The sequence below is a fragment of the Crocuta crocuta genome, unplaced genomic scaffold, assembly GCF_008692635.1.
Source record: "Crocuta crocuta isolate KB4526 unplaced genomic scaffold, BGI_CrCroc_1.0 scaffold127, whole genome shotgun sequence".
Taxonomy (NCBI): domain Eukaryota; kingdom Metazoa; phylum Chordata; class Mammalia; order Carnivora; family Hyaenidae; genus Crocuta; species Crocuta crocuta.
The window spans coordinates 1020903-1043209 of record NW_027532008.1 but is presented as its reverse complement, the minus strand read 5'-3'; the positions used below and the strand labels follow the sequence as shown (position 1 = coordinate 1043209).

The 22307-nt window shown below is 51.3% G+C and overlaps 1 protein-coding gene across 3 annotated transcripts in view; it reads left to right on the top strand.

Moving 5' to 3' along the window:
• PTPRU (protein tyrosine phosphatase receptor type U) overlaps positions 1–22307 on the top strand; it is a 75202-nt gene that overhangs the window by 27072 nt on the left and 25823 nt on the right. For all 3 annotated transcript variants that reach the window (XM_077775610.1, XM_077775609.1, XM_077775608.1), the window contains exons 8-15: positions 4572–4880; positions 8207–8316; positions 8638–8839; positions 9171–9273; positions 11713–11986; positions 12669–12705; positions 13409–13547; positions 17967–18124. In XM_077775610.1, coding sequence (XP_077631736.1) covers positions 4572–4880; positions 8207–8316; positions 8638–8839; positions 9171–9273; positions 11713–11986; positions 12669–12705; positions 13409–13547; positions 17967–18124 — 1332 coding nt within the window. The remainder of the gene's footprint in view (positions 1–4571; positions 4881–8206; positions 8317–8637; positions 8840–9170; positions 9274–11712; positions 11987–12668; positions 12706–13408; positions 13548–17966; positions 18125–22307) is intronic.

The following is a 22307-nucleotide window of genomic DNA, read 5'->3' as shown; positions in this document are numbered from 1 at the left end:
AAGCGTCTTCACCAGCAAGGGTTTTGCTGTTGGGCAGCTGTGTTATCCTCTCTCCCATCTCCCTGAAACTCCCCTCCTGCAATAGGATTTACTGTAAAAACAATAATATAATGTCAGGAAAAGACATTTAACCAAAAAGCACTCTAAACTTCACTATCCTAGCCCAGTTTTTCTGTCTTCTTCAGATCTCTGCCCATATGCCTGCGGTACACGGTTTTACACTCTTATCATTGGGATGTAGAAAGTGTTCTGTAGTCTGCTTCCTTTGCTGTGTGGTGTACCATGTGGTGCGTTGCTTATAATGATGCTTATTAGCTTATAGAGGTCCATAGAGTGTCTCCATATTGCTGGACTGTTTGGTTTCCAGATCCTTGTTATTATAAATAATACTGCACTGAAAAACTTGGTGCTGATAGTGTTTTTCCCCTTCCCTGAGTAATTTCTGTAGGATAAATAGTCAGGAGTGGCTTAAGAAAGGGCTGTGACATATATTGCTTTAAAAAAACGGTTGTAGTAATTTCTGTGTCTACCGCCATCTTACCTTGGTGCACACATGTTTATGAATTATGGGAGGCTGGGTGGTCTGGCTCACGTCCTTGCCTGTGACTCTGCCACTTGCTCTTCAAAGCAGGCGTTATTATCTCAGTTTTTCAGTCCAGGTGGAAAGGGAACAAAGCAGCTTGCCTGAAGTCACAGAACTAATGAGAGGTGGAGATGGGATTTGCACTTTGGAGAGCCCATAGGGTTTGCACTTTGGAGCCCCCGCACCGGCTCCAAAGCTCCTTCTGGGAGAAACAGTTGAATGTTTTGGGGTTGTTGCACCCTCATTAGCGTTATTAAAATCAACACCTTTTGTCGTGACTTAACAAGTATTCACTGTTCGCCTCCTTAGTTTCCTGTGCGTTTGACCTGTGATCTCTGAGTGGCCTGCAGCCCCATGTTTAGATGGCTGGTGCTTTGAGGTCCCCAAGTTCTGTTTGCCAGCATGTGCTGGCAGCGGAAGAGAGAATGTCTGCGTGCCAGATGGTTTTTGGAAACAGAGACTCATGAATTCACACCCCTCAATCAACATATCCGTCTGTAGTCAACAAACTATTTGAGCTCCTGGATCCGCCCAGATTTGATCAGGATGGGGGGAGGGAGGGAAGAGGAAAGTGAGCTTTCTTTTCGAAGACCCCCCCACCCCCCTCAATCCAGGGAGGCGGATGGGGGCTAACCCAGCTTTTGCAGAGTGAGGTACACAAGTATGAGGTATGATAGTGGAGGTTTCATCCTCCAGGCTCAAGGTTAGTTGTTTAGTGATATACAAGGGTGTTTTTACAAAAAACCTGAGTAGGTTGCCAGTATTTATCCACCTGTCTGTTTATTTGTCTATCTGTCTAGAAAGCGAGCATGTGAGTGAGGGAGAGAGGTAGACAGAGCAGGAGAGAACCATAAACAGGCTCCATGCCCTGTGTGGAGCCCAATGCAGGGCTCGATCCCACAACTGTAAGATCGTGACTTGAGCCAAAATCAAGAGTCAGACACTCCACCGACCGAGCCACCCAGGCGCTCCGGGTTGCCAGCATTTAAAAATCTGGACATTTCACATAAAAATTTGAAATCCTGGAGTCTCTTAAAAAATGGGAGGATCTTGGGGCCCTTGGCAGGCTCAGTCGGTGGAGCGTGTGACTTGATCTCGGGGTTGTGGGTTCGAGCCCTACATTTAGTATAGTACTTAAAAATAGAATCTTTTTTTTTTTTTAAAGGCGGGAGAATCTGGCCACCCTGAGCCTGTAGTCCTACATGGGAACATTGTCTGGAGCTGAGGAGCAGCTGTCCCTTTTGGATGGACATAAGGGACTTTCTGTCCTGTCTGTCATAGTCCTGACCCAGCCTGTGTCACCAGTTTACATGTAACTTTTTGTGCCTTTCTCTAACTGCCACAGGCGGGTGAAGGAATCAGTGTACATTGGCCAAACCTACAAAGGTGGAAAGGAATGTGGGGCAGGTGTTCCCAGGGGCGGGGCTGTGAGCAGAGCTGCAGGGGACACATAAAGCAGTGGGACTTTGTCACCTTGGGACAGACAGTATACGTGGGGCAGCCAGGATTGGAGCCTGGAAGTCAGGGAATAAAGCAAAGATCTCTGAACAAGACGGCAGAATGGGCCACACACGAAATCCACCCTCTACTGTACTCTAAACAGCTAAGAATGTGGGTTAGAACGAAACAGCTCACATTACAACCTCACAGTTTGTGGGTTTGAGCCCTGCATCAGGCTCCACGCTTAGCACGGAGCCTGCTTGGGATTCTCTCTCTCTCTCTCTCTCAAAAAATAAAAAAAAACAAACTTTATATATGTGTGTATATATGAAAAAAACATTAGGAAAATCTCTGAGGGCCAGGAAAGGGAGAGGAAACATAAGTGTGGTAAGTGGGCTCCAGCCAGCAGCCCCTGGGGTGGGTGAGCAGTGAAATCAACCCCTTTATGTCCCTTTCGGGTGAGGATCGGGTCTGCCTTGCCTGTGCGGGCAGAAGGAAGCCAGACCCTGTAAGAAGTCAAGAGGTGGGCCTTGCTCCTAGCAGGTGCTGAAATATGCCATTGGTGGCCTGATTGATGGCTGGAGCCCGCCACTTGCCCGTGGCCCAGGGAGGAAAGGACAGCTCTGGTGGAAATAGCAGTTTGTGCTGTGCTGTTCTTGGGCCAGCATCCAGCGCTCTGCTACTTCTCTCCTGCGGAGTAAAGAGCAGCCTGGGCTGGTGTTTCCCTTTGCGGCTTCTTTGTAAAGAGCGTCCTGCGCAAATGAGTCCTGCGAACATGGACATAGGGTCATGATTAATCATGTCAAGAGGCCAAGCTGCCGCGCTTCCTCATCTGTTCCCTGAGGCATGTGCTGAGAGCCTCTAACTGGGGACACTTCGCTGATGCTCATGGAGCTTGAGGATAATGAAGCTGCATCTCACGGAGTTGGGGTGCTAGGAAGAGAAGGATCGTCAGTAATCTTGGCTCCTTCCATCATTTTCTAGATGAGGAGATTGAGGCCCAGCGATTTAAGATCACACAGCTGGTCAACGCAGATGTAGGACTGGAGGCTGAGCACCTGGGCTCCAGCCTGGCTTTGCTTCAGAAGCCTCATGTTTTTGTTTGTTTGCTTGTTTGTTTTTGTTTTTGTTTTTACCATTTTATAAGTGGCTTCATGGATTTATCAAGAGGCTGCAAAGGAGAGTGACATGCTCGTCCCTTGTGCTGGGGGAGCTGTGCGTCCTGTGGCACTGGTGTGATGTTGTTGTTGGCAGTGAATTCCTCCTGGAGAGGCAGGTAGTGGTGGTTAAGAGTATGGATTTTGGAGCCAGCCTGTCCAAGTCTGTAACCCGTCTGTGGGACTGACTGTGGGCAAGTTACCTAATCTCTCTGTGCTGCTATTTCCGTGTCTACATGACAGGGCTAATAATGACACCTGTGTGTTGGATTACAGAGAAGATTAAATGAGATAAAGCATTTTAAAGACTCTGGAGCAATGCCTGGCACATACAAAGGCCCCAGTAAATGTTAACTGTCATTATTATTATTGCCCTTATGTAACACATTGTATTTCCCTTTTTGCTTTGGCTATTAGGGAACTCACCACTTAAGTTGACCCTTATCTTTAGACCTGCATAGGACCTAAGGGCATGAATTTCTGTTTTCCTAACATTCTCTGGCATTATTTAATTATTTGGCTCTCATTTCCCCCATCATCCTGATTTCTATATTTTATTGTATGTATCACTATAAGCTTTTTTATTAAATTTTTTTAAATGTTTATTTTTAAGAGAGAGAGAGACAGACAGACAGACAGAGTGTGAGCGGGGGAGGGCCAGAGAGAGAGAGGGAGACACAGACTCCGAAGCAGGAGAGAGAGACAGACAGACAGACAGAGTGTGAGCGGGGAAGGGCCAGAGTGAGAGAGGGAGACACAGTCTCCGAAGCAGGCTCCAGGCTCTGAGCTGTCAGCACAGAGCCCAACACGGGGCTCGAACTCACAGACCGCAAGATCATGACCTGAGGCGAAGCTGGACGCTCAACCGACTGAGCCACCCAGGCGCCGCACTATAAGCTTTTATAGAACAGGCTTGGAATTAATAAATTAAGAAAAATACAGCATCTGGTTGGTCCAGACTGTCCTGATGTCCAAAATGATCTTTAAAGATGGGGTGAACTGTGTTACTAAAAAAAAAAAAATTATGGCTAACAGTTTTGAGGGTCTATTGTGTATTGGCGATTGTCACACGTGCTTTATACACACTATCTTAAACTTTACAACCATCCGTGAGGTAGGGCATATTAATCCCTTTTGTGGGTGAGGAAACTAAGGCTCAGAGAGGTGAAGGGACTCAGCCAACGATGCCAACCACACGCGGCAGAGCTAGGGTTTGGGTGTGGCCCGGCCGGACTCCACCACATGCACTTGGACTCCCTGTACTAGGCGGGTCCTTGAACTCTTAAGGGCAAAGGGAGGGTGATTTCAGCAGCTGACTGATATTTTGTCTCCTGCCCCACTTCTCTGCCCCTTTCCTCAACCTTCTCCTCTCTGCTTTCCGGGTTCCCCAGAACCCATGAGGGCCCCCAAAGGCCTGGCTTTCGCTGAGATCCAGGCCCGCCAGCTGACGCTGCAGTGGGAGCCCCTGGGCTACAACGTGACGCGCTGTCACACGTACACGGTGTCCCTGTGCTATCACTACACGCTGGGCAGCAGCCACAACCAGACCGTCCGGGAGTGTGTGAAGCTGGAGCGGGGCGTCAGCCGCTACACCATCAAGAACCTGCCCCCTTACCGAAACGTTCACGTGCGGCTCATCCTCACGAACCCGGAGGGACGCAAGGAGGGCAAGGAGGTCACCTTCCAGACAGATGAGGATGGTAAGAGCCCCCGCCCTGGTTCCCGGGGTGCTCCATGCCTCCCGCGCACACCCGAGATGAGACTGCAATTTTTATGGAAAACTTCTTGCTTAGGATTAAAATAACTACCACAACAAAGTAATGATGGCTAATATTTATTCCTGGGAAGACTTGGGCTAGATTGGTATAATTTCTTCCTTACATATTTGGAAGAATTTAGCAATGAAGCCATCTGGGCCTGGAGTTTTCTTTCTTTTTTTTTTTAATTAAAAAAATTTTTTTTAATGTTTATTTATTTTTGAGAGAGAGAGAGAGACAGAGCATGAGCAAGGGAGGAGCAGAGAGAGAGACACACACACCCAGAATCTGAAACAGGCTGTCAGCACAGAACTCGGCGTGGGGCTCAAACTCGAGAATGGGGGGATCATGACCTAGGCTGAAGTCAAGATGCTCAACCAACTGAGCTACCCAGACGCCCCTGGGCCTGGAGTTTTCTTTGTGGCAATGCATTTAGTAACAGTTTTACTTTCTTCTCCTTCTCCTTCTTCTTTGTAAAGTTTATTTATTTTGAGAGATAGAGGGTGAGGCAGGGGCAGAGAGTGGAGTACAGAGAGAGTCCCAAGCAGGCTGTGCGCTGTCAGCACAGAGCCCGGCGCGGGGCTCAATCCCATAAATCGTGAAATCATGACCTGAGCTGCAATCAACAGTCGGAGGCCTAACCGACTGAGCCACCTAGGCACCCCACGTAGTGTCTTAACGGAAGAACAATTAATTTATAGGAAAGTGACAAGACAGAGGAAAAGGATTTTTGAAATTTTAGGGACAGCAGATTATATGAAGGCAAATATTTGGGGAAACCAGTGGGAGATAAGGGCTAGTTAGTAAAGTTTAGTGACGTTCCTGTAGATTCTTCTGGGCTGATAAAGGTCTACAGCTGTCTCAGTGATTTAACTTCTTTCCTTCCCAGTAATGAGGGGATGGGGACACCTTTCTAGATTTGTGTCCTGCTTTTAGGCAAACGGAGAGCAGAGAACTTTTCTTGGATCTGCTGCTTCTTGATTCGGCTCAAAATAATCCTGATGCCAAAGCAGTATATTTTGGGGTGGCATATTCTACTACCCTTACAATCAACCTCAAGTTCAAGATCAGACTCCCTCACTGTTAAAGTCTGTTGACCTGTCTGGCCCCCCGAGGTATGTTGCTGTGGCTGCTTCACTTCCTTTTGACCAGGCCTCCTTTGGGCTGTATGGCTTTCTTCTTTTCTGTCCCTTTCCTCTCTCCCTCCAGTAATTGCCTACTACTTAGTTTGTTTTGTTTTGTTTTTTCACATTTCATTGAAGTATTAGTATAATAGTTTTAGGAAACGTACTTACTAAGGTAAGCTCAGTGAATTCTCACAGACTGAGCACATCAGGATAACCCACACACGGATCGAGAAATAGCATTAGCAGGAGCACCTAGGTGGCTCAGTCCGTTAAGCATCTGACTCTTGAACTTGGCTCAGGTCATGATCTCACGGTTTGTGAGCCCCGTGTGGGGCTCTGTGCTGACAGTGTGGAGCCTGCTTGGGATTCTCTCTCTTTCTCTCTCTCTCTCTCTGCTTCTCTCCTGCTCATGCTCTCTCTCTCAAAAGAAATAGACTTAAAAAGAAATAGCATTAGCAGCTCATCAGAAGCCCCCCCCGCCATGTACCTTCCCACTCACAGCCTCCCAAGGGTAACCATTATCTTGACCTATAATGCAATAGATTAATTTCTGCTTGGGTTGAACTTTCTATCAATGGAGTCATTACAGTGTGTATTCTTTTTATGACTGGCTCCTTTCTCTCGACTTTATGCCTGAGAGAGCCAACCATGTGTATAGGGTTCTAGAGAATTCATTCTTATTACATTATGTGAATGTACCACATTCATTTATCCTATTTAACTTCGGCTGTAAAAAAAAAAAATACTTGCAGATTCTTTTCGTGTGTGTGTCAGGGAGGGGGGAGGTGGTGTAGATATACACATTTCTGATCGGTTAATGCCTAGGCGTGGAGCGGCTGGGTTATAGGGTATGTGTTCATAATACGTAGATCTATCCAGAGAGCTTTCCCAAGGTCTTGTATCAGTTTACACACCCACCAACAGTGTGTGAAAATTTCAGTTGTTCTGCCTCCTCACCAACACTTGGGATTGTCTTTCTCATTTGATCATTTTGGTGGATGGGCTGTGTTGTTGACTGTTCATTTTAACACAGAACATTTATTTATTTAAAAAAATTTTTTTAATGTTTTTTATTATTGAGACAGAGAGAAACCAAACATGAGTGGGGGAGGGGCAGAGAGAGAGGGAGACCCAGAATCCAAAACAGGCTCCAGGCTCTGGGCTGTCAGCACAGAGCCCAATGCAGGGCTCGAACCCACGAACCCTGAGATCTTGACCTGAGCCAAAGTCGGACGCTTAACCCACTGAGCCACCCAGGTGCCCCTACACAGAACATTTTAGTGTCAGTGACTGTTTTTTGGGTTCTGTTTTCCCCTGCCTCAGGACTTCAGCTTCCCCACACTGAGATATCAGGGTGTTTCCCCAAAGACTATTCTCTTCCTAGAAGAAATTCCTTGCGGCTGCTATTAAGAGGACATGACCCGGGGCGCCTGGGTGGCTTAGTCGGTTAAGCGTCCGACTTTCGCTTGGGTCATGATTTCGTGGTTCGTGGGTTCGAGCCCCGCGTCGGGCTCTGTGCTGACTGCCAGCTCAGAGCCTGGAGCCTGTTTCAGTCTGTGANAACCAATAGAACAAAAACAAATAAAGCCAGACCTGAACGGGTTTATGCTAAAATGTTAATGGTGTCTCTGGGTGATGGAATTGCAGGTGCCATTAATTTTCTTTATACTCATTTTGATTTTCTACACCGAACATAGTTTTTGTGCAATCAGAAATTTTTAGACAAGGAAACATCTCTACCCCTGATCCTGCCAGTCTCATGCAGTTGTTTCCATTTCTCTGGCAAAGGTCTATATTTTCTGAAAACCATTCAACTGGAACAAAACTGGAGCATTCAGACATTCTCTTCTGAATGCAACCTGCACAGTAATGGGATGGGCAGCGACCTTCTTTGAATATTCAGGACAAGGTTGAACCGTATGAAATTCCTGATATTTACCTTGGGGCTTTCTGTACATCACATCACTTCATTCTGGTGAGGGAAGGGTTATTTTCATCCCCATTTCACAGACGAGGACACTGAGACTCAGAGGAGTTGAGATGCTTGAGCATCCCAGCTAGGAGATAGCAAGGCTGGAATTTGAATTCAGGTGTCTGCTCCAAAGCCGGCCTTCCCCTGCTCTGTGCCACTTTCCCTCGCAGTGCCTGGTGGGATTGCAGCCGAGTCCCTGACCTTCACTCCCCTGGAGGACATGATCTTCCTCAAGTGGGAGGAGCCGCAGGAACCCAATGGCCTCATCACTCAGTATGAGGTGAGTTTGGACCTCATTACAGAGGAAGTCGCTGGTGGAAGGTGGGCACACAGCTTGGAGAGGGGGGTGCAGGGCAGGGGACGGAGGTGATCACTGAGGTTCCTTCCACCAGTCAGGGTCTGTGCCCTGTGGGTTATGGGCACAAGGGCCCTGAAAGAAGAGAGGTGAAGGTGTCCAGAGGCCTGGGCTAACGGGCATCCATAGGCCCCCTTTGCCCAGCCCTCTCCCTAGCTCACCTGAACTATGATGGGTGGGAGGCTATGGACCCAGTGATGGCCTTCCCCATCCCTGTGCCCACCTCCCTGCCCGTCCTGCCCCTAGATCAGCTATCAGAGCATTGAGTCGTCAGACCCAGCGGTGAATGTGCCAGGCCCACGACGTACTATCTCCAAGCTCCGCAACGAGACCTACCACGTCTTCTCCAACCTACACCCAGGCACCACCTACCTGTTCTCTGTGCGGGCCCGCACGGGCAAAGGCTTTGGCCAGGCGGCGCTCACTGAGATCACCACCAATATCTCAGGTGAGCCTGCCTGATCCCAGCCTGGCCCTTTTAGAGGAGATTGAGAATCCCCGGATTCTGTGGGCAGAGGGAGGAGGGGGGTGTCCTGGGGGTGTTTATAGAGAGCCCCCGCTGAGATGAATGTATCACTTAGGGATTAAGTTCAGGGCTCAGGGAGGAGGGGGGAGGAGACTGGAATCTGAGGGCTGAGTTCAGGGGTCAGAAGTCTGGGAAGCTCAGGCCAGAGGGAACAAGGCTGAAGGGGAAGAGATCTGGGGACGGGAGTCAAGAGACTCAGCCTTCGGGGTCTAGCAGCCAGGCTCCGTGCTCATGTCTGTGTTCCCTTCCCCAGCTCCCAGCTTTGATTATGCCGACATGCCGTCACCCCTGGGCGAGTCTGAGAACACTATCACCGTTCTGCTGAGGCCGGCACAGGGTCGCGGCGCGCCCATCAGGTGGGAAAGCCTAGATGGAGGGGTGGGAGGTCAGGGCCATAGGGAAGAAGCTCAGCCTCTGGCCCAGAGCCCCCCACACAGGCCAGCTCAGCTGTCCTCCCTCAGCTTCCCACTCAGGGCTCAAAGTGTCCACAGGAGGACATTCTGTGACCCTGGGCAGGTGGACAGCCCACAGCCACTGCCGTGGGTGTCCGATGGAGAATGTCATGAAATCTTTGGACAGTGTCCAGCCTGGAGAGGTGACTGTCCAGGCATCTCCTGGAGGCCTCTCTTCAGACATCTTGGAGGAGTGAACCCCTGGGGGCCATCTTTCTTCCCAGCTTTCCCCAGGAGACACAGGGATGGGCATTCTAGAAGCCTAGGGCAGCCAGCAAGACAGGGACATCTCTCTGGAGTGGCTAAGAGCTTGTCTTTTCTAGTTTCTTCTCCGCAGAGAAAGTTGAGGCTCCTCTGCTGGAGAGAAGGTGCTGGAGACAAGATGGTGCGTGTATGTGATAAAGACACGCAGCATGTATGTGTGATGTGTGGCGTGGAGGTGTGAGTGTGTGTATGTGAGAGAGCGTGAGGGTGTTTGCGGGCTGTGTATACATGCTTCCTTTCAGCCAAATGCTTGCGTTTGCGACTTCACCCGCAGCCATTTTATCCTCTGGGTGGCCTGTGGAGTCGGTATTGTTACCTGTAGTTTACAATTCAGGAAATAGGCTCAGAGTTAAGTAGCTTGCTCCCAGGGTCACACTGCTGGCTTGTGATAGAACGGGGTGTGGAACTCAGGTCTGTCTGCACAGCCTGTACCTTTTCTTGAAGTCACAGAGCCCCCCTGCCCCTCTGGCCCCTCCCCCCAAAGAGGCCTACGTTTGGAGGTGGGAAGACCCTGCTCAGCCTCCCAGGAGGTAGTGGGTTGACCAGGTGCCCTTGATCCCCCCTCACCTCCTCTTCCCTTCTTTCTCCTGCTTTGTCTCCTTGCATTTGCTGCTGCAGAGCCTGACCTGGGCTGATTCCCAGACTCTCAGGAAAAAGTCAGGGTGGCTGAAGGGCATGTTGCATTTGCAGGGGGCTCAGGGCCTTTGTGTGGCTGAGCCTGGGGGCCGGGAAACCCAGCAGCACCTTCTCTTTTCCCAGTCCTGTGAGCGGACTTGTCCAGTGTCCCTCAGGGATGGTGATGACAGGCTGGGGTGGGGAGGGGGAGTGGAACATGGTGCAGGGGAGAGGCACAGTGGCTGTGTGACCTGAGGCATGTCCCTTTACCTCTCTGAGCCTTCTTTTCCCTGTCTGCATAAAGGGGATCATCCTGGTCAAGATGCTTTGTTCAGTGTTGGTTATTTTCACCTCCTGGTGGGATGTGGGGCCGGCCTTGGGGAGGTGACCTGAGAGCTTCAGGGAAATGGAGGCTGAGAGTGGCCTGGGTTTGTGATTGCAATGCGCTAGGGACGAAGAACTGGACCTGTGTGGCCTGAATCCCAGGGCGCTGGGGTGATCCCCCCACAGCTTCGAAGCTGGAAAGAAACAGCTGGAAGGAAAGGGATGTCTCCTTCCCGGAGTGCAGCTGCCACTATGGGTGTCACATGCCAGGACGTGACCGAGGCTGTGACTGGAAATATTTAAATTTGTCAGCTCTCATTTATTTACTCTTGGCTTTGTTCCACAGAGGATTTGGAGGAGCGCGCGGCAAAAGGCCATTCAGTAAACTGATAAAAATAAATAGAAACACACCAGTAGAGACTGGGAGACACACATCAGAGGGGATACAGACTAGGGAACACAGATCAGCTGTCAGGACCCGGGTGATGACAGGCTCAAAGCTGCAGACTTGAGGCCACCACTAGGTTAGGAGGGTACTCATGTTGCAGGATTCGTGTGGCCTTCTTTGCTCGCTCAGTGACTCTCTCCTCAACTGGAGGTCAGGTTCAGGAAGCCTAGGTCCCCGAGTGCCTACCTAGCAGGGGCCCAGCATCAGAGCTCAAGCACTTTCTGAATGAATAAATGCTGTGCCAGACTTTGGTTTCTGGAGACCCAAAGGGGGCCATTGGTAATAGCCATGGGGCCTGAGGCTTTGCGGGGGCTGGGGGAGGGGACCCAGGTCCTGTGGCAGGCGCTGGAGCACTCACTGAGGAGTCAGGGTGGGCTGTAGGCCTTGGTGCTGTGGAGCAGGGCCCACGTTCTTTCTGCCTTAGCGAAAGTAATAATGGCTGACCGGCCCGGCTGCTTGTTAAACTTGCCTCCTTACACTTAGCTCATGGGGCTGCCCCTGGGATCACGCTCATTTTACAGAGGAGGAAACTGAGGCCCAGGGAGGTTAAGTGCGTTGCCCAGTGAGTAAGAGGCAGGGCCAAGATTAGTCCCTGGCTGGGCCTGACCCCAAAGCCTATGCCCTTAGCCACCAGATGGCTCTCCCCGTACTCGCACGCTGGGATCACTGCCCTGTCCCTTCCCCCTGTGCAGCGTGTACCAGGTGATTGTGGAGGAGGAGCGGCCGCGGAGGCTGCGTCGGGAGCCAGGCAGCCAGGACTGCTTCCCAGTACCTTTGACTTTTGACGCTGCGCTGGCCCGGGGCCTGGTGCACTACTTCGGGGCTGAACTGGCGGCCAGCAGTCTTCCGGAAGCCATGCCCTTCACGGTGGGTGACAACCAGACCTATCGCGGCTTCTGGAACCCGCCGCTGGAGCCCAGGAAGGCCTACCTCATATACTTTCAGGCAACAAGCCACCTGAAGGGGGTGAGGGACCCACAGGGGTTGTGATGGGCTGGGGTCCCCTGGGAGCCATTGGAGCAGCCCTCTACGGAGGCCAGAGACACTGCCCCAGCCCCACCCCCACTCCGGAACCCCACTCTCCTCTCCTGAACCTTCTGACCTCAGGTTCCTTCTCTTAGAGCATATTCCCTTCCTGAGCCTTTACGCCCAGACGCTTATGTCTAAGCCCCCAGTCTATCCCTGCCCCCTCCTCGAGGCCCTGGTCTCTGTCTCGGGCTCTTGTCTTCTGGGAGGGGTCCATTTCCTGGTCCTGCTCTCCCCAGACCTTGGGGTCCGCCACCCTCCTCCTCCCTGAAGCCCCGCCCTTCTCCTGCCTCCCCCCTCCCTGGCTCTCTCCTCCTCAGGCTTCCCCTCCTAACTGGCCCCTGGCCCTCATTATTGAGGATGCCCCCTTCCCACATTGTTTCTTTCCCTGCTCCCCCAAACTCATTCCCCTTCCCTAAGTCATTACCCTCTTTGCACACCATTCCCTCCCTTCCCTAGTACCCCGCCCGCACCCCGGGCCTTGCTACCGGGAGGGGTGTCTTTAGTTTCGGTCAGCTCCAGACAAGCCCTGACCAGGCCCAGGACAAGCTGCTCGAGGATCCCTAGGGGGAGGGTCAGGTCCGGGCTTCGGCAGTGCTGAGACCCCCATCTTTGCCTCCAGGAGACCCGGCTGAATTGCATCCGCATCGCCAGGAAAGGTGAGGCCCTCTGGGTTCCTTCCGGCCTTCAGCACCCAGTTCCTCTCCTCTGGGCTCTGGGGGCTTGGGCCCTGAGCACTCAGGGCTGTGGGAGCAGAGGAGGGTGGTCCGGCAGACCTGGGGTCAGGAAGCTTTTCCCTTCCTGGCCCCCATTTGCCCCACCTGCAGGGCTCCTCCTCCCAGGCTGGGCAGCGGGGCTGACCTCCCTGTCCTCGACTGTGGTCACAGAACACGTCTGTGGAGGGGGAGCCGTACGGTCGGGCCAGGGGGGTGATGGCACTAGGCACTGGTTCCAGGTTCTATATCCACCGCCTTTGCTGTGGTGGGGAAGAGGTGGACCCTGCAGTATAGACAGGGAATGGGGTTGGCTTCCATCCTGAGATGCCCTAAACGCACCCTAGGTACATACTTCTTTCCCCCCATTGCCTCTCGGGGGCCAAGAGGATGTTCCAGGCATCCTTCATCCTCCACCCACTGAAGGGAGGATTTGACAAAGTAGAGGGGTAAGGGGAGGTCTTCCTGATGGGGCCCAAAGGGGTGCAGAGGGTACAGATGGTGCGGGGGAAGACCTGACCAAAAGGCTGGATGTGAGCTGAGGACGAGGCGCATTTGTTCATTTATTCCTCAGGGCTCAGGCCCCTGCCGCAGCGGGTAAGTGGCCCTTACCTCCTCTCTGACCCTTGGTCTGCTTTATTCTCCCCAGCTGCCTGCAAAGAAAGCAAGCGACCCCTGGAGGTGTCCCAGAGATCGGAGGAGATGGGGCTCATCCTGGGCATCTGTGCGGGTGGACTTGCCGTACTCATCCTTCTCCTGGGGGCCATCATTATCATCATCCGTAAGGGGTGAGTGAGGCCGGCGCCTGGTGGGCAGAGGGGAGCAGTGGCTGGGGCCCCGAAGGGCAGCCGCCTGGGGAACGTGGAAGGCCGCCAGCCTGGGCATCAGGCCTGGGGACGGGCCCAAGCCAGGCAACGGGAAGCCAGAGCCTCTGCAAATGAAGCTGCCCCAGAGCAGCTTGGCTGGAGCCCAGGTCTGGCTGGTGCCGGGTGCCGCTATCCAGGGAAGGGTGCTCCATGCCGCCTGCCAAGGAGTAGCACTAGAATGGGCACAGCCCTCCAGTGCCTGCCGGGCTGTTCCCATGGGGAGGGCATGGAGGTCACCTGACTTTGAATCTCCCGCCTCCTGCAGACCAACTTGGGGTCGTGGTGTTGACCCTGAGCAGTGGGGGTGGTGCTCACTCCCCTTCAAACCCAAGGATGTGGAGCCGTGGCTCTTCCTGGGCTCCGCCCTCCCTTGGGCTCAGCTCGCTCTGGACCCTGTTACAGTTGACCCTTGTGGAGTCTTCCTGGACCTTGGCACATGCCCCTCCCGTCCCCCAGGCCTCCAAGGTCGGGCGTGTTTCCAAGGGATGCCTTTCCTATTGCCTTTTGCAGTGGGCAGCGTGAATCCTGGCACACCTTAGAATCCAGAACTTAGAAAGTCAGAGTTGCAGGCATCCTGGATTGGGGAATTCTAAGAATCTCAGAATTTAGAATTGTAGAAGCTCAGAGCCCAGAAGGTGAGAGCTGCCTGGTAGTTCAAGGACATCTAGTCTAGTGGTTTTGTAAATCTTTTTAAAGCAACAGAACCTGCCTTCAAAAACACCAAATAAACCTCCCCTGGGCACTTTAGTACATGTAGCAGATCAAGGCTGAGCCTCTGGTTGGAGCTGGGCTGGAGGCTTCTGAGACCACTCTGGTTCCCCCCACCCCTTCCCTGCCCTTCATTCCCCACCAGACAGCCCCAGGACACTGTGGTCCAAGCACCTTAATTGAAGGATGGAGATGCTGAGGCCCTATGGGGGCATGGACCTGCCCAAGGTCACATGGGGAGCCAGAGGCAGAGCCCGCTCTGCCCTCTGCCCCCCTGGGTTTTCACAGCTGCTGCCGGGCTCATGCTGGATCTCAGGGCTTCTGGGAGCTGCTATGTAGGATGGGGGGTGGCGCAAGGGAGAACTGGCCAGGGCTTCCTTGCCCAAGGCAGGCACCAGCAGAGAGACTGTTCCGGAGAATCTGGAGATGGGGTGTGCCAGCTAGGTGGGGTTGGCCTATCCAGGTCGTTAAGCTCATTTCTCCCTTTCTTAGTCCCTACACAGCCACTTGAGACAAAATACTTTAAATCATCATGTGATGAATATTACTGTGTGCCAAGGGCTTTATACATACCATCCATTAGCTACTGAGTGCCTACTGTGTGCAGCACTCAGAACCAGTCACGGTTCTGGCACTCAGGATACATCAGAGAACGTTTCCTTCTTGGATCCTGACCTATGAAGCAGGTCTGAGCCCTTTTTCACAGCTGAGGAGACTCATTGAGCAACTTGACCTTGTCACTTGGCTGGTTGGAATCCAGTCCTGATGACACAGCCCAAGCTCCTTATGGCCGTGGACGTGAAGGGTCTCACCGTGGCTTGCACACAGTGGGTGCCCAGAATTGGCAAGTTCCTGTCCTTCCCTGTGGGGGACCTGGAAGTTAATTCTGGGGTGGGGTGGGGTGGGAAGTGGGGCAGATGGAGAAGGCTGTAAGCAAGTGGTCAGATTTTGGGGGCTTGCAGATAGTATTTGAGGCCTTAGAAATCTACCCTCAAGGAGAGATTGGCAAAGTACGGGGTGTCACCCAGGAGAGGATCAGTGAGAGATGCTACTAGGAAACCCTGCACTTTACACAGCTGCTACTCCATAAACCCTTCCAGGCTACCCTAGAACCCCCTAGAATCCCCCCAGATTTCCTTCCTTCCATTTGGTCCTGTTCTAGAGCACCTCACTGCATCTCCCGAAATCCTACCCTGGCCTTCAGGGGGCACTTTGCCCCTCAGGGCTCCCCCAGTCTGCACTGCAGGGTGTCGGGGGCCAGAGCAGGTCTGGCAGGGATGGAGGTGTTCACATTAAATGTAACGGACAGGGTAGGAGGTTGCTGAGGGAGGGCTGACACCCAGTTGCCCCCCTGCTCATCCTTGTTGGAGGAAGGAGGTGGCCTGGGGCAGGGGTGGTTCTGGGAGACAGTGGGGGCTGGGGGCAGAGCAGGGGGAGGGGATTGAGGTTCCCCATCCTGCCCTGCCTGGGTGGACAGTGAACGTGGGTGCATCTGCACTTGGAGAACTCACCGGGTGGAGTCACTTCCCTTCTTTTGTTTCCAGAATGTCCTCCTTCTCCTCTGCAGTACTTTCTTCTCCCTGTACTTTCCCTTTTACTTACTTGTAGCGCCTTGTTTCATTATTGTTGGCTGTGCATCCCCAGGGTCTGGCCCTGTGGAGTGGGGTCCTCTTGAACCCCCAGCTCCCAAGTCAGCAGGTGGAGCGAGGCAGGGAAGGGCTAAGCTGACAGTGGGCTCTGGGCGGCGGCGGAGTCATTAGTAACCTCACTTGTTTCAAGGAGGATATGGATACTCATAGAGGTGGAATTCTTTTATTTATCTTCCCTCGTTATTGATTACTCAGTTCAACGAGATGTTTATTGGGGGATTATCGTGTCCTGGTCACTGTCCTGGGCCCCGGAACCCATCAGTGGGCAAAACAGATAATAAGGGTGCTGCCCTCCTGTGCTTTGCAGCTGTGGAGTGTGGCGTTAAACTAGAAAAAGCACAAATGTCAGTTGTGAAAAGAACAGGATGCCGGGGTGGTGGGCGGAGAGAGGGTAAAGGTGACATAGTAGAGTTGGTGATTATGGGGCATTTGGGGAAGGCCCTTGAAAACTCATGGACATTTCAGCTGAGACCAGAAGAATGCCATTTCTTCACCCATCCCCCCCCTTTGGGGANGAGCCCTGGGGCACCTCCCTGGAGACTGGCTGCTAGGCACAGCTTGACCGCCGTCCCCCGTCCGTGGCCTCTGCCTGCCCTCCCTGCGGTGTGCTGGCGTCTGCCTGTCCTTCGCCATCTCTCTCCTTGTCATTGTCCCTTTACTGTCTCTCCTCCCCCTCGTCCTTCTCTTACCCTCCGTTTCCCTTACTTCCTCCTCACCTCCCTGTCCCCTTCTTTCACCTTTTCTTTTATGTCCACGATCAAGGTCACAGAGGCTTTTCATTTGCATCTGTCCACAAAGGGGTCCTTGGCTGTGCCCTGGGCCACAGTGAGGGTGATGCCCAGAGCTTCGTGGTTGGGGGCCATCCAGGAACCACCGTGTCTTCCCTGCCCCAGACAGCTCTTGAGCTAGGACAGACTGATTACAGTTTGCCTGTTTGGGAAGGTCCTTTCATTGGCCTCTTCATCTCCACCGATGGTCAGGTGTCCTGAACCCTCTTAACCTGGAAGTCCCTCCTCAGGTCTACCCCACATCCTGCATGCTGTAGGGCCCTGCAGTATAAGTGACCCTCTTGTCTTCAGCCTGTGATTGGGCCCCTGGCTCTTTTCCAGTCTCAATGCCAGTCCCAAGTCATTCCGTCTTTCCCTTTTGCTCAGCCCCTCGGTCACGGAGCTGTGCCCTCTGTTTTTCTTCCCACTTTCCTCCGAGTCCTCCAGAGTCACAGACTGCCATCCTCATGTGTCGGTGGGGCTGGAGGCCTGGGCAGGTCCCTTGTCTAGGGGCCTCTTCACAAGGCCTCTCAGGAGGGACCGAGGCCTCTTCCTTTCTTCCTCTGCTGCTTCCAGTGGTCGGATGGGCTGCTAGGCAGTGGCAGGAATATGGACGCTGAGTGGATCTCTTTACAAGTCCAATGTGGCCCACGGTGGGTCATCCCAGGGGTTCTGGGAGGTGGGAAGAAGCCAGCTGGAGTTCATTCCATGCCCAGAGGAAGACTCCTGAGCAGAGGCCAGACTCTGCCATGAAGGAAGAGCATAGTCCGCCCCCATCACAGGCAGAATGTTCTGAGGGCACATGTTTGGTGAGGATGGGGAGAGGAGGGTGGCCCTGGGGCCGTGCTGGGGTTGGAGCTGGGGCAGCCCTCTTTCTAGCTTGGATGGCATGACTGCTGTGACACCGGAATAGTCCCGGAGTGACATTTCTTCCCGTTTCCTGAGCCCTCAAGGTTAGTGACAGGAGCCAGGTACCAGCATCATTGCCTGTTCTCCACAATGGTCCCAGGACAAGGACTCTGCCCAGTCCCTTCTGGGGGAGCTACCCAAGCTCTCTGGGTAGCACAGGATAGAGATGGAGCCCTCTCCGTTTTTAGAGATGCTTCTAGAATGGCTTCTGGCCTCAAAGGCCCCTGACCGTTGGGCCTCCCCATGCATCTCTGGGTGTCGTCATGCCCAGCTCAGCACCCGTGTCTCTTGCCAACCCCTCTCTGCAGAAAGCCTGTGAACATGACCAAAGCCACCGTCAATTACCGCCAGGAGAAGACCCACATGATGAGTGCCGTGGACCGCAGCTTCACGGACCAGAGCACCCTCCAGGAGGATGAGCGGCTGGGCCTCTCCTTCATGGACGCCCACGGCTACAGCCCCCGGGGTGAGTGCCTGGCCCTCCCGCCTTTGGGCTCCACACCCGAGCTAGTAGGGCTAGGCCCCTCTGCTGAGTTCTGGAACACCTCAACCCAAAAATGAAGCATCTGTTGTGCTCCTGCTGGGTACCGGCCCTGGCAAAGCAGAGGAGGCACTGGTATTACTTTTGCCCTGGAAGAGCTTTAGGAAAATGGAGGACTTAGACACAGCTTCTCTAGAAGGAATTCAAGGTCCCGTGTTGATTGGGGGAAGTGCTCTGGGGGCTCAGTGTGATCAGAGGGGACCAGAGCACCTGCCGTGTGAGAGGCTGGGGACCAGTGGCTAAGAAGGATTGCTCTGAAGTCAGACAGACGTGCGTTTGCATCTCACATCCCCTTAGCTGTGTGATCCGGGGAAAGTTACTTAATCTCTCTGGATGTCTGCTGCCTCATGTACAAAATGGGGCTAAAGATCATCTCTGCTGGTAGATCTGCTGGAAGACTAAGTTAGCTATTACGTGTATATTTGTGCCGTGCCCGGCATGGAGGAAGAATATGGTGGATTAGCCGTATGTTTTAGGTGCTTGTCAAAAATCATCTCCTCACGTATCTTTTTATTCTGGTTCATGTTAATTTGTACGAAAGAAAATATGTGATGTTTGTGAAAGTCACGCAATGATAATACAACAAACACTGGTGAACTATACTGGCGAATTAGAACATCATCGGGGGTGGGGGCGCCTGGGTGGCTCAGTCGTTTGGGCTCGGGTCATGATCTCGTGGTTTGTGGGTTCGAGCCCCGTGTCGGGCTCTGTGCTGACAGCTCAGAGCCTGGAGCCTGCTTCAGATTCTGTGTCTCCCTCTCTCTCTGCCCCCTCCCCCACTCGTTCACTCTCTCTCTCTCTCTCAAAAATAAGTAAACATTAAAACAAAGAAAAAAAAGGAGAACATCATCTGGGTGTCCCTCCCTGAGTATATCCCCTCTTAGACATAAATGCCAGCCCCCCTGACATTTGTGTTTATAATTTCCTTACCTTTCGGGGAGTAGTTTTTCCAACTACTCCCCAACCCATGCATTGTGTAACTTTGCTCGTTTTTGAGCTTTATAAAAAATGCAATCACACTGTATTTCCACTCAACATTGTGTTTCTAACACGTACCCAGGTGGATGTTTCACTGTCGTTTCCTTTATTTTCTCTGATATATAGTTTTCCATTGTATGAGCATGTCGCAATTTATTTCTCCATTCTGCCAGCTAGCGACATCCGATCTGCTTCCCGTTTTCTTGTTATTACCAACGAGGCTGCTCTGAATGTTCTTAAATGGGTCTCGAGATGCACCTGCGCAGGAGATTCGAGAAGGAGAGCAGCTGAAGATTACGGAGTGTGTGCTTTTGCTGCTCTTTAGAAGACACTGCCAAATTGTGTCCCGGGGTGGCTTTGCCCATGCTGTGAGACATTCTGCTGCTTTACGGCAAGCTCGGAATTCGCCAGGCTTCTTCTCTTTTGCCAAACTAGTTTATATAAAATGGCAATTCTCTATAGCCTTAATTTGCATTTCTCTGATTACTAATGAGGTTGAGCATATTTTCAAATCATTATTGGCCATTCAGACTTCTCCTTCTATGAAATGCCTGTTCATGCCTTTTACCTAATTTTCTATTAGGTTTTCGGGTGCTTTCTTAGTGGTTTTTAGGAGTTCTTTATATATTTAGGATGATAATCACTTTTCACTTATGAATTGCAAATATCTCCTCCCAATTTGCGCCTCATCTTCTCAGGTTATTTATAGTGTCTTTGGAAGAACAAGTTTTTATTTTAATTTAGTCGAGTTCATCAATCTTTCTGATTTCTACTTTTTGTGTTTTCTTCAAGAGTTCCTCCCTCGCAGGGTCATAAAATATTTTTTCTAACCCCCTTTTTATATTTTGCAGGGAACATTTAAATCTTTACCCATCTGTGATTAATTTTTGCGTGCGATGTGAATTGAGGATTTTCTTTTTTTAAGGATTTTCATTTTATTTATTTATTTTTAGGTTTTTTTGTTTTCTTTTTTTTTGAGAGTGTGCTAGCAGGGGAGGGCCACAGATTGGGGGGGGGTACAGAGGATCTGAAGTGGCCTCTGCACTAACAGCAGGAAGCCCGACACGGGGCTCAAACTCGGGAGCCATGAGATCATGACCTGGAGCCGAAGTCAGACGCTCAACCAACTGAGCCACCCAGGCGCCCCTAAGGATTTTAGTTTTATGTAATCCCTCCTCCCAGTGTGGGGGTTGAACTCACAACCCTGAAATCAAGAGTTGCACGGTCCATGGACTGAACCACCCAGGTGCTCCATCTTTTTCTCTATAGTAACTCCTGTCCCAGCTTCTGTTACAGCTTCCCTGATTGCAGATGAGAGCCACCCTCATGAGAGGTCATGTTTCCATACATTTGTTGATTGGCTTTGGCTCCTTGTTCTCTTTGATCAGCTGATTTGGTGATTTGTGTGGCTTTCGGGTACCGCATTGCCTAGTTACTCTAGTTATCTAAGTCTTGGTATCTGTTGCACCAAGTTCTCCCAGCTTTGCTCCTCATCAAGGATTGGCTGTTTTTGCCATCATTCTCTTTCTCATAGAAATCATCTTTTCAAGTCGCTTGGAAAACTTTGTTGGATGGATTAATATTAAACGTTTCGATCAATTTGGGGAGAACTGACAACTTATGAAATTGTCTTTACATCCACAGATGGGGTACATATCCCCCTAGGTATTTAGATCTGGAGTGTCTTTCAGTAATTTTCTCCCTAAAATTTTGCGCCTCTTTTGTTACATGTACCCTCAGGCCCCTTGTATTCAAAACATTTTAAAAAAAATTTTTTTTTGAGAGACAGAGCAGGACAGAGTGCAAGCAGGGGATGGGGAGAGAGAGAGAGGGAGACACAGAATCTGAAGCAGGCTCCAGGCTCTGAGCTGTCAGCACAGAGCCCGACATGGGGCTGGAACCCACAAACTATGAGGTCATGACCTGAGCTGAAGTCTGTCGCTTAACCGACTGAGCCCCCCAGGCGCCCCTGGTCCCTTATATTTTTGCTTTCCGTTGCAAATGGTACATTGTGTGGGCGTGTGTAGTAAAATACACATAACCCAGAATTCACCGTCTCGACCGTTCTTCATATCAGTGATATCTTACATTCATAATGCTGCGAACCATCACCATCACCATCATCCAACATTATAGCTCTGCTCATCTTATAAAACTGAAGCCCTGTTCCCGTGAAGCACTGACCCCCCCCCCCAATCCCTGCCTCCTCCCAGTCCCTGGCAGCCACCATTCTACTTAGCGTCTCTGTGAATTTGATGATCTCGTAGATGTGGAATCACACAGCATCTGTCTTTTTATGCCTGCTCTGTGCCACTTAGCTTAACGTTTTCAAGCTTCTTTCATCTTCTAGCATCTTTCAGAATTTTTTCCCCCCTTTTTAGGGTTGAGTACTGTTCTATTGCCTTGATGTACCACAGTTTGTTTAGTGATTCATCCACCCACCGACATGTGGTCTGCTTCCATCTTTTAGCTCTCGTGAATGCTGCTGCCTTGAACATTCATGCACAGGTACCTTTTCGAGACTCATTTAGTTCTTTTGGGTACATACCCAGAGGCAGGATTGCTGGGTCATACGGCGATTCTAGTTTTAATTTTTGAGTACCAACCACACTGTTTTCCACAGTTTTCTGCCGTTCCCACCACTAGTGTACATGGGCTCCAGCGTCTCCACATCCTTGTAACACTTGTTATTTTCTGTGTTTTTCTTGCTCACAGCCATTCTAGTGGGTACAGGGTCTTATCTCGTAGTTCTGATCTGCAGTTCCCTAATGATGATCAATGTCATGTTGATCATGTGCCATTTGTGTTTCTTCTTTGGAGAAATATCTATTCACGCCTTTGGTCCATTTTTGAATTGTTTTGTTTTGTTTTGTTTTGTCCTAGAATTTTAGGAGTTCTCTCTGTATGCTAGATTTTAATCCCTTATCAGGTATATGATTTGCAGATATTTTCTCCTATTCTGTGGGTTGACTTTTTTACTCTGTGGGTTGTGTCTTTTAAGGCACAGATTTTTAAACCTTTTCATGAGGTCCAATTTGTCTATTTTTGGTTTCTTGTTGCCTGTGCTTTTGGTGTTAAAGCCAAGAAATTATTGCCAAATCCGATGTGATAAAGCTTTTGGCCTGTGTTT